General features: G+C 42.8%; 1 protein-coding gene across 5 annotated transcripts in view; it reads right to left on the reverse strand.

Annotated features, from left to right (window-relative positions):
• Positions 1 to 12924, reverse strand: part of ITSN2 (intersectin 2) — a 250355-nt gene that overhangs the window by 157997 nt on the left and 79434 nt on the right. For all 5 annotated transcript variants that reach the window (XM_077488889.1, XM_077488887.1, XM_077488886.1 and 2 more), the window contains 3 exons: positions 11886 to 11949; positions 5073 to 5236; positions 1226 to 1426 (listed from right to left, as the gene is read on the reverse strand). In XM_077488889.1, coding sequence (XP_077345015.1) covers positions 1226 to 1426; positions 5073 to 5236; positions 11886 to 11949 — 429 coding nt within the window. The remainder of the gene's footprint in view (positions 1 to 1225; positions 1427 to 5072; positions 5237 to 11885; positions 11950 to 12924) is intronic.

Consider the following 12924-nt stretch of genomic DNA (forward strand, 5'->3'; position numbering starts at 1 on the left):
TAGCTGCAGTGTTTGCGTGAAAAAAATCCTACTGAATTGGCTTTGATTAAGGTCTGTAATAGTTTTTTTAAGAATAGAATGATTCTCTTTATTCTATTTTTTGTGTATGTTATCATTCTTATCCCAAGATAGCCAGAGCTCAATCTGTAGACAGTGAAGCCCCATACACACCATCAGATTTTCTGCTGATTTTTGTCTTCAGATTTACCAAAACCATGTAGTAGAAGGGCCTGCCTGACAGCATACACATTGAAATTCCTAAGGTTTGACCTCATATTATATGGTTTTGGTAAATCTGAAGGAAAAACTCAGCAGAAAATCTGCTAGTGTGTATGGGGTTTAAGGGGTATATTTATAAAGCAGAAAATGAGACATTGACAAAATATTCAATAAAGGAGAATCCTCCTGTTGCATGTGTTTTAAAATTAGACATGCAGTGAATATTTGATAAATGTCAAATATACCGATTTACTAAATATACCCCTAAGCCCTTGTACACACGGTCAGACATTCTGACAACAAAATCCGTCGGATTTTGGCCGACGGATTTTTGTCCGAAACTTGTGTTGCATACACACGGTCAGACAAAGTTGTCGGAAAATCCGATTGTACGTAATGTGATGACGTTATTTCGTTACGACGGGACTACGTTCAGGCTAGTAGCCAATAGCTTTGGTCTAGGAATTTGATCTGAGCATGCGTGGCACTTTGTCCGATCGGAATTCTCTACACACAATCGGACAAAGGCCGATCAGATCAGGTTGTCAGAAAGTTTTATAGCCCAGCTCTAAAACTTTGTCCGTCGGATATTTTCCGACGAAAACAGTCTGATGGAGCCCACACACAGTCGAATTATCCGACAACACGGTCCGATCTGACATTTTCCGTCGGAATGTCCGACCGTGTTTACAAGGGCTTAGCCTACCAGCAAAATCAATACATTTTCTCTAGCACCAATGATATGACAAGCATACTCACCCACAATGTGGTTACATATTATACCCCCAGACATATATAAACACAGGGAACCACACAGTGCAAGGACATGTGTCACCATCAATAATAGGCATTACCTGCATTTTCACAATGTATCTTGTGGGATCAGCATTTAGACCATTACATTAAGCGTGTAAATGAATGTTTCCATAGATTAACATGTAATTGAGCAGCAGAAGACTGGATCATCGCCCTTCACAACAGAAAACCATGGAGAGGAAACACTTACTTGAAGACAAAGGCACAGGGTAGGAGGACAAGAGACTGGATGTTCCATTTGGCAATGTTGATGATGAGCCGACAGAAGGCACCAAGGGACTAGACATAGGCAAGGGGGGCAGAGAGCCCATTGAGGTCAGTGAAGTGGGTGCAAAGGGTAACAGCGGGGGCATAGATGGTGGCATGGACAAGTTTGGCATACTCCCCATTCCTAAACAAAAAACACAAAACAATGGCTTGTATTCTTCCCAAGAATTATTACCTGGTATTGCAAATGCTACATACACTTCTGCTGTCTACAGCCACAAAATGTATGTATAGCATAGTAACAGACGCACACAAAGGAAAGTACAAATGCATAGGCTATAGATTTTTAAGACAACGTGCCCTAGTGACCAAACAGGAGGTGAGAAAATATTAATGAAGACACAGACAGTGATAAAAGCATATGAGAAAAATTTCTTGGACTAGGCCCAGGAGAAATTGAGACGTTAACCACTTCCCTACCGGGCCAGTTCGAACACTATTCTCCTACATGTAAAAACTGAAATATCTTTTTGCTATTAAATTACATAAAAACCCTATATATTATAATTAGTTTTATTCTATAGGGTCTCTGCTAAATATATATATATATATATATATATATATATATTAGCAGAGACCCTATAGAATAAAACTAAGGTTTTTTGCAATTTACGTCACACAGTATTTGCGCAGCAATTTTTCAAACGCAACTTTTTTGAAAAAAATACACTTCTATTGTTTTTGTGTGCAATAAAATTAATTGAATACCCATTTTTTGGTAAAACATAAAAGATAATGTTACATTAAGTAAATAGATACCCAACATGTTATGCTTTAAAATTCTGTATGCCCATGGAATGTGGTGCAATCACCATTTACATATGTGTGAAGGCCTTACTTGAGTATTTGTTGGCATTTGCACATTTTTTTATTTTTATTATTTATTTTAAACTAAAACTTCTTTTTTTTACACCGTCGCTTTTTTTGTATCAACTTTATTGCTATCACAAGGGATGAACAACACATACCTTGTGACAGCATGGGCTGTGACAGGCCCTCTATGGAGAGATTTTGTGTTGTAAGACTCCCCTTCCACAGCACACAGAAAATGATTGGGTGGCTGTTGAGCCACTCAAATCACTTCTGCGTCACAGGGAACCTCCGGCTGCAAATTTTAATACAGGGATGATTGCCTGTAGCTACAGGCCTCATCCCGGTATAACCACTGCAAAGCGATGACATCATATGAAGTCCTACAAATCAGCAAGTGGTTAAGCAGTCCATAGAGGCGTCAGATTTTTTTTGTTCAGCCAGAGGGTTGAACAAAAAAATAAATACGAACCCGATTCCCCCATCTACACATTCGATGTGGCTAGGGGGATCCTCTCACTTAGTCTTTTGTATTCTGACAACAGGGAGACTTCCCCACCGTCAGAATACACTGATCCGCAATAGATTCTGTACAATCGCAGTGCCCATACATGGATGGAAATTCAAAGGAGCCAAGCTGAACCAGCCAAATTTCAATCCATGCATGCCTGGCTTTATACTGTACACCTAGAAGCTGGGAAACTAATTATATGGTAAGGGAGAGCAGCAATGGCTGGAAGTGTCTTAGTAACAAGGCAGGAGGATGCCATCTCTGGGAGTATTTCTGTCAGGCTACAGGGGTATGTAAATGGCCCACGCCTGTAATAATGGCAATACCCAACCCAACCGCAGTTTTTTTTTTTATCTACAGTCACTATGCATAGACAGTTTTTTTGTTTTGTTTTTTTAAAAGGTGAACTAACCCTTTAATCATAAGTATATAAGCATGACTAAATATTGCAAAAGCTCAGTGGTCTATTGTGTTTAGGAAAAGGTTGTACAACTGTTCAGATTTACAAATATTAAAAAGGGTATGGGACACTTATCACATAGCATGAAGGTCCAGATAGCGTGTGTGAGAGATGGAGCGTGAGCACACTTTTCTTCTGACACCACTGATGCGATGGGGAACTATTTCTTCCCACTGACACCAATGATGGGGCACTATTCTTCCCACTGACGCCAATGATGGGCACTATTCTTGCCATTGTTACCAAGAAAGGGGCACTATTCCTCCCACTGACACCATCAATGTGATACTATTCCCCCCCCACTGAAACCAATGATGAGCACTATTCCCCTCACTGATCCAAAGAATGGGGCACTATTCCTCCCACTGATGCCAGGGCATGAGACCCCTGCTCTATATCATAGCTAGAAAAAACTTTTGCAATCTAATTTTGCCGTTATGGCTGTAAAGGTGTGCGATACCTAATCCAGCCAATCTCCATGTCAGTGGGGGGGGGGGGGGGGGGGGGACTGTGCCCCACCAATGGTTTCAGTGGGGGGGGGGGGAACTGTGCCCCACCAATGGTGTCAGTGGGGGGGGGGGAACTGTGCCCCACCAATGGTGTCAATGGGGGGGGGAACTGTGCCCCACCAATGGTGTCAATGGGGGGGGGGGGGACTGTGCCCCACCAATGGTGTCAATGGGGGGGGGGGATCTGTGCCCCACCAATGGTGTCAATGGGGGGGGGGGGAACTGTGCCCCACCAATGGTGTCAATGGGGGGGGGAACTGTGCCCCACCAATGGTGTCAATGGGGGGGGGGACTGTGCCCCACCAATGGTGTCAATGGGGGGGGGGGGAACTGTGCCCCACCAATGGTGTCAATGGGGGGGAAACTGTGCCCCACCAATGGTGTCAATGGGGGGGAAACTGTGCCCCACCAATGGTGTCAATGAGGGGGGGAACTGTGCCCCACCAATGGTATCAGTGCCCCACCAATGGTGCCAATGGAGGGGGGGGGGACTGTGCCCCACCAATGGTGTCAATGGGGGGGGGGGCTGTGCCCCACCAATGGTGTCAATGGGGGGGGGGGAACTGTGCCCCACCAATGGTGTCAATGGGGGGGGGGGGGCTGTGCCCCACCAATGGTGTCAATGGGGGGGGGAACTGTGCCCCACCAATGGTGTCAATGGGGGGGAACTGTGCCCCACCAATGGTGTCAATGGGGGGGGGAACTGTGCCCCACCAATGGTGTCAATGCGGGGGGGAACTGTGCCCCACCAATGGTGTCAATGCGGGGGGGAACTGTGCCCCACCAATGGTGTCAATGCGGGGGGGAACTGTGCCCCACCAATGGTGTCAATGGGGGGGGGGGGGGGGGACTGTAATAGCACTTGATTATTGTTTTATCAGTGAAAGAAAGAGTGCACCATTAGTAGTGTCCTTGGAAGAAAGTGTGTCCAATTTTTTAGGTCAGTGGAAGGAATAGTGCACCAGGTCATAGGTGCAAACAAAGGGTTGCATCCGACTCACAGACCACATCATTTCATAACACTTCACTGGTAGCATTTACTCATGCAGGCGTTCCTCTAAGAAGTTAGGTGAGTCACTCAGTTTCAGCTGTCAAGCTATAAAAACTTCCTTTACACAAACCACTGACCATATATCAAGCCATACAAATCACAAAGCTTTTACCAATGGGATATCAACAAACTAACCCAAATAAGCCTAAAGTTGTCTATCATTGTTGGCTACAGATTGTAAAGTTAACTTTTAGTGACATTAAATTTTCAAAATTTCCTGTGTAGCAAATATATATAATACAAAAAAAAAGTCGGTTTTGGTGCATATACTTGTTTTTTTCTCTTTTTCTGTGTAAATATGCATGTTAAGTCATTCATTTAGTAAATGTGGATTTTCCCTTAGAACGGAACAGATACAGTTTAGTTCCATTTTAATCTTGGAATCAGATGCAGAGTGGGACATCCCAAACATAACATAACATAACATACCATATCGGGAGGACATGAGTGGCGAAAAGACAGGTGGCTGCTTCATAACAGGTGGGAGGCTCATTGGCAAATTCTGTCCCTGCAGCTTGAGTTTGATGAATTTCATTGCGATGGAAAACTCCAGCTGGTCCATTTTGCCATCTTTGTTGAGGTCCGACAGGCCCCTGTGGGAGGAGGAAAAAAAAAAAAAGTGCTTACTAAAACTGCATGGAAACTATACAATGACAGTAATCATCAGTTTGAGCCTGACATGTGGCAGACAAACCGTACACTAAAAACATTTTAACCATTGTCTCGATCTATGAAAAATAGCAGCACACTTTCAGACAGTCGGATTGTTAGGCACTCCTGTTCTGTAGCCCGACATCTGTAAGTCTGCAGCGTGAGATCATCTAAATCACTGCTACTCTTAGGGCTGCTCATCTCAGAAGATGTTGTTTTGCGGTTACTACTGTGCTGCTCAATGTTCTCTTTGCTGAAGTGGAAACTGCAATGCACGTATCTTCCCGCCTCTGTGGATCTGTGCTACCCCTTTCTTTCCAGATGCGGTTTTAGTATTTCTCCTCTAGTAATCAGAGGGGCAGCTCTGACATGGGGAAATGAAGCCCTGCCTCTACCAAGATGGACAACAGAAACAGTGTAGGACAAGGAATGGTACACTATATTACCAAAAGTATTGGGACACCTGCCTTTACACGCACATGAACTTTAATGGCATCCCAGTCTTAGTCCGTAGGGTTCAATAATGAGTTGGCCCACCCTTTGCAGCTAGAACAGCTTCAACTCTTCTGGAGAGGCTGTCTAGAAGAGCCCATCTATGGGAATGTTTGACCATTCTTCCAGAAGTGCATTTGTGAGGTCAGGCACTGATGTGGACAAGAAGCCCTGGCTCGCAGTCTCCACTCCAATTCATCCCAACGGTGTTCTATCGGGTTGAGGTCAGTACTCTATGCCTGCCAGTCAAGTTCCTTCACCTCAAATAGGCTCATTCATATCTTTATGGACCTTTCTTTGTGCACTGGTCCAGATCATTTGATGGAGGGGAGATTTTGGTGTGGGGTCGTGCTTGGCCCCTTAGTTTCAGTGAAAGGAACTCTTAAGGCATCAGCATACCAAGACATTTTGGACAATTTCATGCTCCCAATTTGTGTAAACAGTTGCCAAACATGACGGAGTACAAAGCAAGGTGCATAAAGACATAGATAAGAGTTTTAGGTGGAGGAAAGTGACTGGCCTGTACAGAGACCTGACCTAAACCTGATAGAACACATTTGGGATGAGTTAGAGCAGAGACTGAGTGAGGTATTCTCATCCACATCAGTGCCTGCCCTAACAAATGCGCTTCTGGAAGAATGGTCAAACATTTCCATAAACATTGTGGAAAGCCTTCCCAGAAGAGTTGAAGCTGTTATAGCTGCAAAGGGTGTGCCAACTGAATATTGAACCCTATGGACTAAGACTGGGATGCTACTAAAGTTCATGTGCGTGTAAAGGCCAATACTTTTGGTCATATAGTGTTTGTCATAATCTGCAGAGAGACGACAGGCAATAATGGTGACTAGGTGACTAATCCTTTGTTCTCTACTTGCCTTTTTGAAAACAACTTTCATAGGTTGGGCCGTTTTTATGCTGAGGGCAAGGGCCTCTTCCCCACAAACCTTGCCTTGGTTGTGGGGGTGCGGGGGGGGTAACATGGGAATCTGGAAGCACCCTTTAACAAGGGGGCCCCCAGATTTCCCCCCTCCCCACATGTGATTAAGTACCCCTACTCATTCACAAAAAACAAGGGCAAAGTAAATATAAACAAAGACACAGTTTTTGACAAGCCCTAAATGAAAAAATAAAATAAATAAATGTCCCCCAAAGTAAAGCCAGCGTCAATCACAATTCCCCACTGACAGCAGATGAGCCACGGTCGTTAAGGATGCAACGAGTGCCGACTCCATATCAACCAGCTTATCCCTGGTCATTAAGGATGCTGGCTCCTTGACAACCAGCTGAAATGAAAGCATTAACTATTGCATGCCTCGGCCAATACTTATTTATTGCATGCATTTATTTTTCTTTCGTGAATTGACTTTAAAGCAGAGGTGAAGCTCCACTTGTTTGGCTCCTCAGCCCCTCCGGTGCTACATTTGGCACCTTTCGGGTACCTGTTTTTGACAGGTACCCATCCCCACTTCCTGGAGACCTCACAGCGGTGAGATTCCTCAGAAGTTCAGCCCCCTTCCTCCACCGCCAGACCAGTTAGAAAGCACAGCCCGCTTCATACAATGCGCAGTAGGAAATCGGCTGTGAAGCCAAAAGACTTAAAAGCCGGTTTCCCTTACCACGAATGGCAGTGGCAGCACCCGAGAGCCGATCGGAAAATCAGCTGGGGTGCCGACATTGTGGGATCCCTGGATAGGTAAGTGCCCTAATAATAATAAAAGTCAGCAGCTACAGAATTTGTAGCTTCTGACTTAAAAATTTTTGGTGGGGGGGGGGGCGGAAATCCTCTTTAATGCAGTTTTATACCAAAAGCGTTTTCTTTTTGAGATAAATACCATATAAGGGATAGTGAATTGACATTTTCATTATCGCATATGATATTTGGTCTGCTATATATAAATATAACAAAATGTTCAAAGAAAAAAACTGCGCTGGTGAAACAAAAGAAAGCTGCAACTGAAAAGTGAAATAAACAACAAAAAAAAAAAAAAAGAGGTAATAAAAAGGAACTGTGCTTATTTCTTATAAATATAACAAACTCAGTATGACAATGGAAGAATGAATGGAAACACTCCCACTCACCCACATTGTATGTATTAAGCAAAGAAATTTAAATAGGGTTATAAGCACTATTAAAAAAAAAAAGATAAAAAAGTGGTACAAAAAAAGTGGTGTTGCAAGACTATAACTTCAACCTCTTTCGTTCCTTAAAGACACTGACTATATTCGACTGTGAAGGACTGTTGGATAGCAACATGGATTAATATCATACTTCTGGTATTTCATTTCCTGGTTGATACAACCAGGTGGCCTAAGATCAGAACAACAATGGCTTGGCTCAAGCCCACCTGCTGTGATATGTGCGATTGCAGGCTTCAACGAGAATAAGAGCTAGATAAGATGCCCCAGGGCTAATAGAGATGATTCATGCACAAACGCTGCCCCTAGTGGACAATACAGCATGCTTCCTGGATGGAAGGCAAATGGGGATGTTTTGAGTAAAAAAGGAGCACACACAGGCAAAGAGCCCTCTCTCTCTCGCTCTCTCTTCCGAGGCTGGTCTTTGCATGAACTTGCTGGCTCGGCCATCTTAAGACCTTGCTCTAATGCTGGCTTGGGGCCTAAGCCATGTGGCCCAGAGCTCTTTCAACATCTTGAGACCAGCCGATCGGAGTCTATGTTAGGATGTGATAAGTATATTTTTGTATTGTGTTCTGATTGTAAGCTTTGTAACATTGTAATTCCTTTTAATGCTTTTATGTTAGTTTCTTAATTCTGCTGTTTAATATATTACTATTTTGTTGGGAAATGAATGTAACATTGTTTACTAAGCAGATGTGTTTGGTACATCATTGTGCTCATCAGACTCTCATAGACTATCTAATTTATATGGATAGGCAAGTATGCAGTAGTTATATAGGATATATTAGATTGTATATTATTGCACAGGTTACATCAAGGACCCAACCAGGAACTTTGCTGAATTGTGCTGTGCCTAACATTGGGCATTATCTGAATGCCAAGCCAAGTCTGCCACAGATATTGGGTGGAGCCAAGTTCGTTGGAAACCAAAATGCATTTTATACATATCAGCTGCTTTTGCTTTTTTTTTTCATGTATGGTTCACTTTAAGAGACATTAATCAACTACAAAGTGAAATGAAATATGGGGGTTCAGCAAAGATTTACAATAATAATGTGAAAAGCACAGTACTATGAGCAGCATAGAACTAATCCCACAAACACGGCTATAAATAATGAACATGATACATGTAAGAACATTCATTAACTAAACATGTAATAAATCAAATATCAATGCGATCGCCAGTGTCTGCTGAGTGAAAAATGCATATTAATACGAAGATTAAAGTTTTAGCGCAGCCAAGCCCAAGAGAATTGAAGTTTCTTCCCCCAGAGTATCAGAATGATGAAAAGCCCCTGAAATTCTGGCATATACTGTGCATGTAGAATTTTATTACTTGCTTTTTTATACAAATTACTTGGCAATTTAGGTTTTATGTTCCTTTGAAAGGCCAGTCAACCTAAAAACAAGAATTCTGTTTTGGTTGGATGGTGAGAAGCTGATCTGAGCACTAGTTAGCTATACTTCAAAGAATATAGGGGTAAGATCCCAGTATCCGTTTCCTTTTTCATTAGAGCTTAACAACAACAAAAAATAGCTCCTATACAAATATCAGGGATGGCGGACTGAATGCCCCTGGGACCCTATGTGGATTTTACTCCATACATATGATTGGTATTGTTACAATACTCTACCACTGTTATCCAGATGAGGCATCTGAGTGATGTGTAGGCTGCTTCCATATACCGAGGGACTTCGGTAGGAAACCTCAGGCAACCAGTACAATGGTTGAATTAAAGAATTGGGGCACCACATTGAAAAGTTAAAAACTGAAAGAGAAGGGTTTAGTCTAAAACATGTGATGAACTCCACAGCCCATTTATTTCAGGCACATTGGCCCGCTCCCTTCTTCAAGACTCAAAAAGTGTTTCTAAACCCAGGACCCTGCATTCACTATATCTGGTCTCCCACAGTACACAGCATATGGAAATGCAATTATTTTAATAAATATAAACTGCTAAATAACGTCTCTCATCAGCAGTATATAGCAGTCTTGTGACTTAGATCAGTTCCTGCTTAAAGCTTGTAGGAGTTCTCATATTGCATTGAGCTATCCTATCAGGATCAAGGACCCTTGACCCTCCGTCTGGCCAGTGCCGACTGGCCCTGTGCTGATCACATACACTCGCCAAAAAAAAAACTCTCTAGCAATACACACTAAACTGAGCATGTGCAGCCTGACTCCGGAAGCTTGGTCTTATCTGGACCTGTTCTGAAGTCAGTGGAAGAAGGGGAGAATCCAGGATCAAACACCCTTTTTTACAATGCAGAGGATTAACCCCTTAGGTTCCACAGCGAGTATAACATACATACTTTACTACATATACAGACTGATTTTACTGCTGTGGGTTTAGTAACACTTTAAGAAAAGGAGGATGACTTGGAGTTGGTGGACTTTCACAGGAAATGGAGGACTTGAATAGGACTTGGGAGCAGGGGAATTGTGTACTAAAAATCTTGAACTCCTTCAGCAGCTGATAAATGCTTGCGCCTCAGACCGTGCAACTGTTGCACAAGGGCCCATTTATGCTGATGTGAGCTTTTTCAATATTAGGCACCCTTGGACCTGGACAATGCTCATATTTATTGCAGTTGAGAAGCAGGAGGCATTGTCCATGATGTCCTAACTCTTACGGTTTATAATACCCAGGTAGTGGTGTTAGGCAATGAGCACTTTCTCCACTCCTGTCTGACCAACATTAAAATATGCACAAAGCTTTTCCCATTTCTTCTGGACTCCATTTGTATTGGTAGTGAGGGCCATGTTCTCTGTCTGACCCCAGCTGAACATTATATGTCCCTGAGAATGTTCAGGGTAACACAAAGATTATGCGTTTCACTTGCATCTATCTATCAATGCACACTGAAGAATTGCTTGTACTTGGGCAGTCAGCTGTATGGGGAGGTCCAACAATTGTCCTTGCATAGGTGCCCTCTCGGTACAGGTGAATGGGGAAAGCGATGGAAAAATCAAACAGTTACAGCTGTCCCCAGTACGAGAGAAGAGTGACAATATTCCAATGGGGACACCTGTTCCAGTGATTTGGGTTTCCCGACTCTATATTCTGTATAAAACAAAAAATTCTGGTTGTAGAATATATGTGTTTAAGGTCTTAAGCACATTTGGCTTAGCAAACATCACTTTTAGAGGAATTTTGTGGGGGGATTTTCAGCCTGTAGAAGCACCTCTAAGTTAAGTCTGTGTCCATTCGCACACAGGAATTTACAGGCATATTAGATGAAGAGAATTTACAGGCTGAAAAAAAAAAAAAAAAGGTTCTCGGGAGAGGAGCTGAAGAGCATAAGGAAAACTATAAAAGCGACGAAACACGTGTAAAAGCACCTTTAGGCAAGTATGAGTGGCAATGCATTCCATTGGCCAGAATGAATTGATATTCTGGCCAATTGAATCCAATAACAGTCACACACTTGAAACGCCTAAACACTTGGGAAGCTTTTCTCCTGCAGGAGTTCTGGTTGGTATTCGGAGGAGCAAAGCAAACGCCCTTTGTGCAAGAGAAGTAATGCTTTAACTCAAGGGAGAGAGCATAAACTCCAGGACTCTACCTCCTTATTGGAGGAGACACAGCAGCAGCGCCATTGGCTCCCACTGCTGTCAAACGCAGTTAACCAATCGGGAGAGAGAAGTGGTGGGGTTGAACCGCGGCTCTGTGTCTGAATGGACACACAGAGCTGCAGCTCGCCTCAGGTGCCCCCATAGCAAGCTGCTTGCTGTGGAGGCAATCAACAGGAGGGAGGGACCAGGAGTGCCGACGAGGGACCCGAGAAAAGGAGGATCTGGGATGCTCTGTGCACTCATTTTAAAGTTAGGTCTAGGCTTTTTTTTTGGGGGGGCTTTTTTTTTTTTAGGGGTTTAGGGTTTTCTTGGCATTGTAGACACAAACATGGTGGCTGTGTTATTACGGGAAAATCCAGTAAAACAAAAAAAATAAATCTTACCATATTTCTGCGAGAACCGCTGGAGGAAGGCCTGATTGTAGAAAGAAGTTTTTGGCCTGGTCCCCTATAAGAGAAAAAAAGATGACAAGTGAAGTAACAGTGCACACCACCCCTTACCCGCTATGTAAACCTTTACAATATTTTACCATTCAAGTTGAAATGTAACAGCCATTGATATAAAACAGTTCTTAACCTTTTTAGGCAACTGCAGACCCCCAATGAATTGCTCCAGCATTATTTTTTCTTCTCTTACCTTGTTCCTGTAGCAAGGAAATGCTTTTATTACTCTGTGCAATTACCAGGCTAGTATTTTTAAAGGGATAAAACACGGGTTTACATTCACTTTATGTGTAATCAAGTTTTATTTTATTTTCATCAACAATAACACGTACATATAAAAAATAAAAAAAATAACAGTACATGGCATACTGTGGACATACTGTATATACAGTATGTCTGACAATCCATAGCTTAATGAAGGTCCACAGAACATATAATAAACTGGTTGTAAACCTCAGCCATGAAATATGAACAAGCACATGCCCCTTTAGTTTGTACTTGTCTCATTCCCACGAACTAAGTCTAATTTCTGTCTGTGGCCTCATTCAGCATGAATTACGTCCGGCAAATTTCCTGACACAAAGAGAAAAAAGGTGACAGGGGAGGGATCTACAGGACACAGCCTGTGATTGACAGCCTCAGTTCTGTTGATGAGTGCGGTTTGAAAAAGGGGGTGGTGTCCCTTCCCATCAATCAGCTCTCAGTTGTCTTTTTACTGAGCTCTTGAAGAGCGCAACGTTAGCTCACTGCCCCCTGTTTTCTGACAACTCAGAGAAACTATAAAAAGTCTTGTCTTTGAACTGGAGTAGAGCAGGGAATACTGCAGATAAACAAGTACAACTTTTGTAGGAGTATTTGTTTCATCTCTGAGCATCCCCTGAGGCCAGTCACTTCACTGGCTGTAAGGGTTTACGACCCTTTAGGATATACAAGCAAAGGTTGGAAAGTCTTAGATTAACTACATACATGCTTTACCAAG

This window comes from Lithobates pipiens, unplaced genomic scaffold, assembly GCF_037356315.1.
Source record: "Lithobates pipiens isolate NorthernLeopardFrog02 unplaced genomic scaffold, aLitPip1_a1.2 Scaffold_18, whole genome shotgun sequence".
Classification (NCBI taxonomy): Eukaryota; Metazoa; Chordata; class Amphibia; order Anura; family Ranidae; genus Lithobates; species Lithobates pipiens.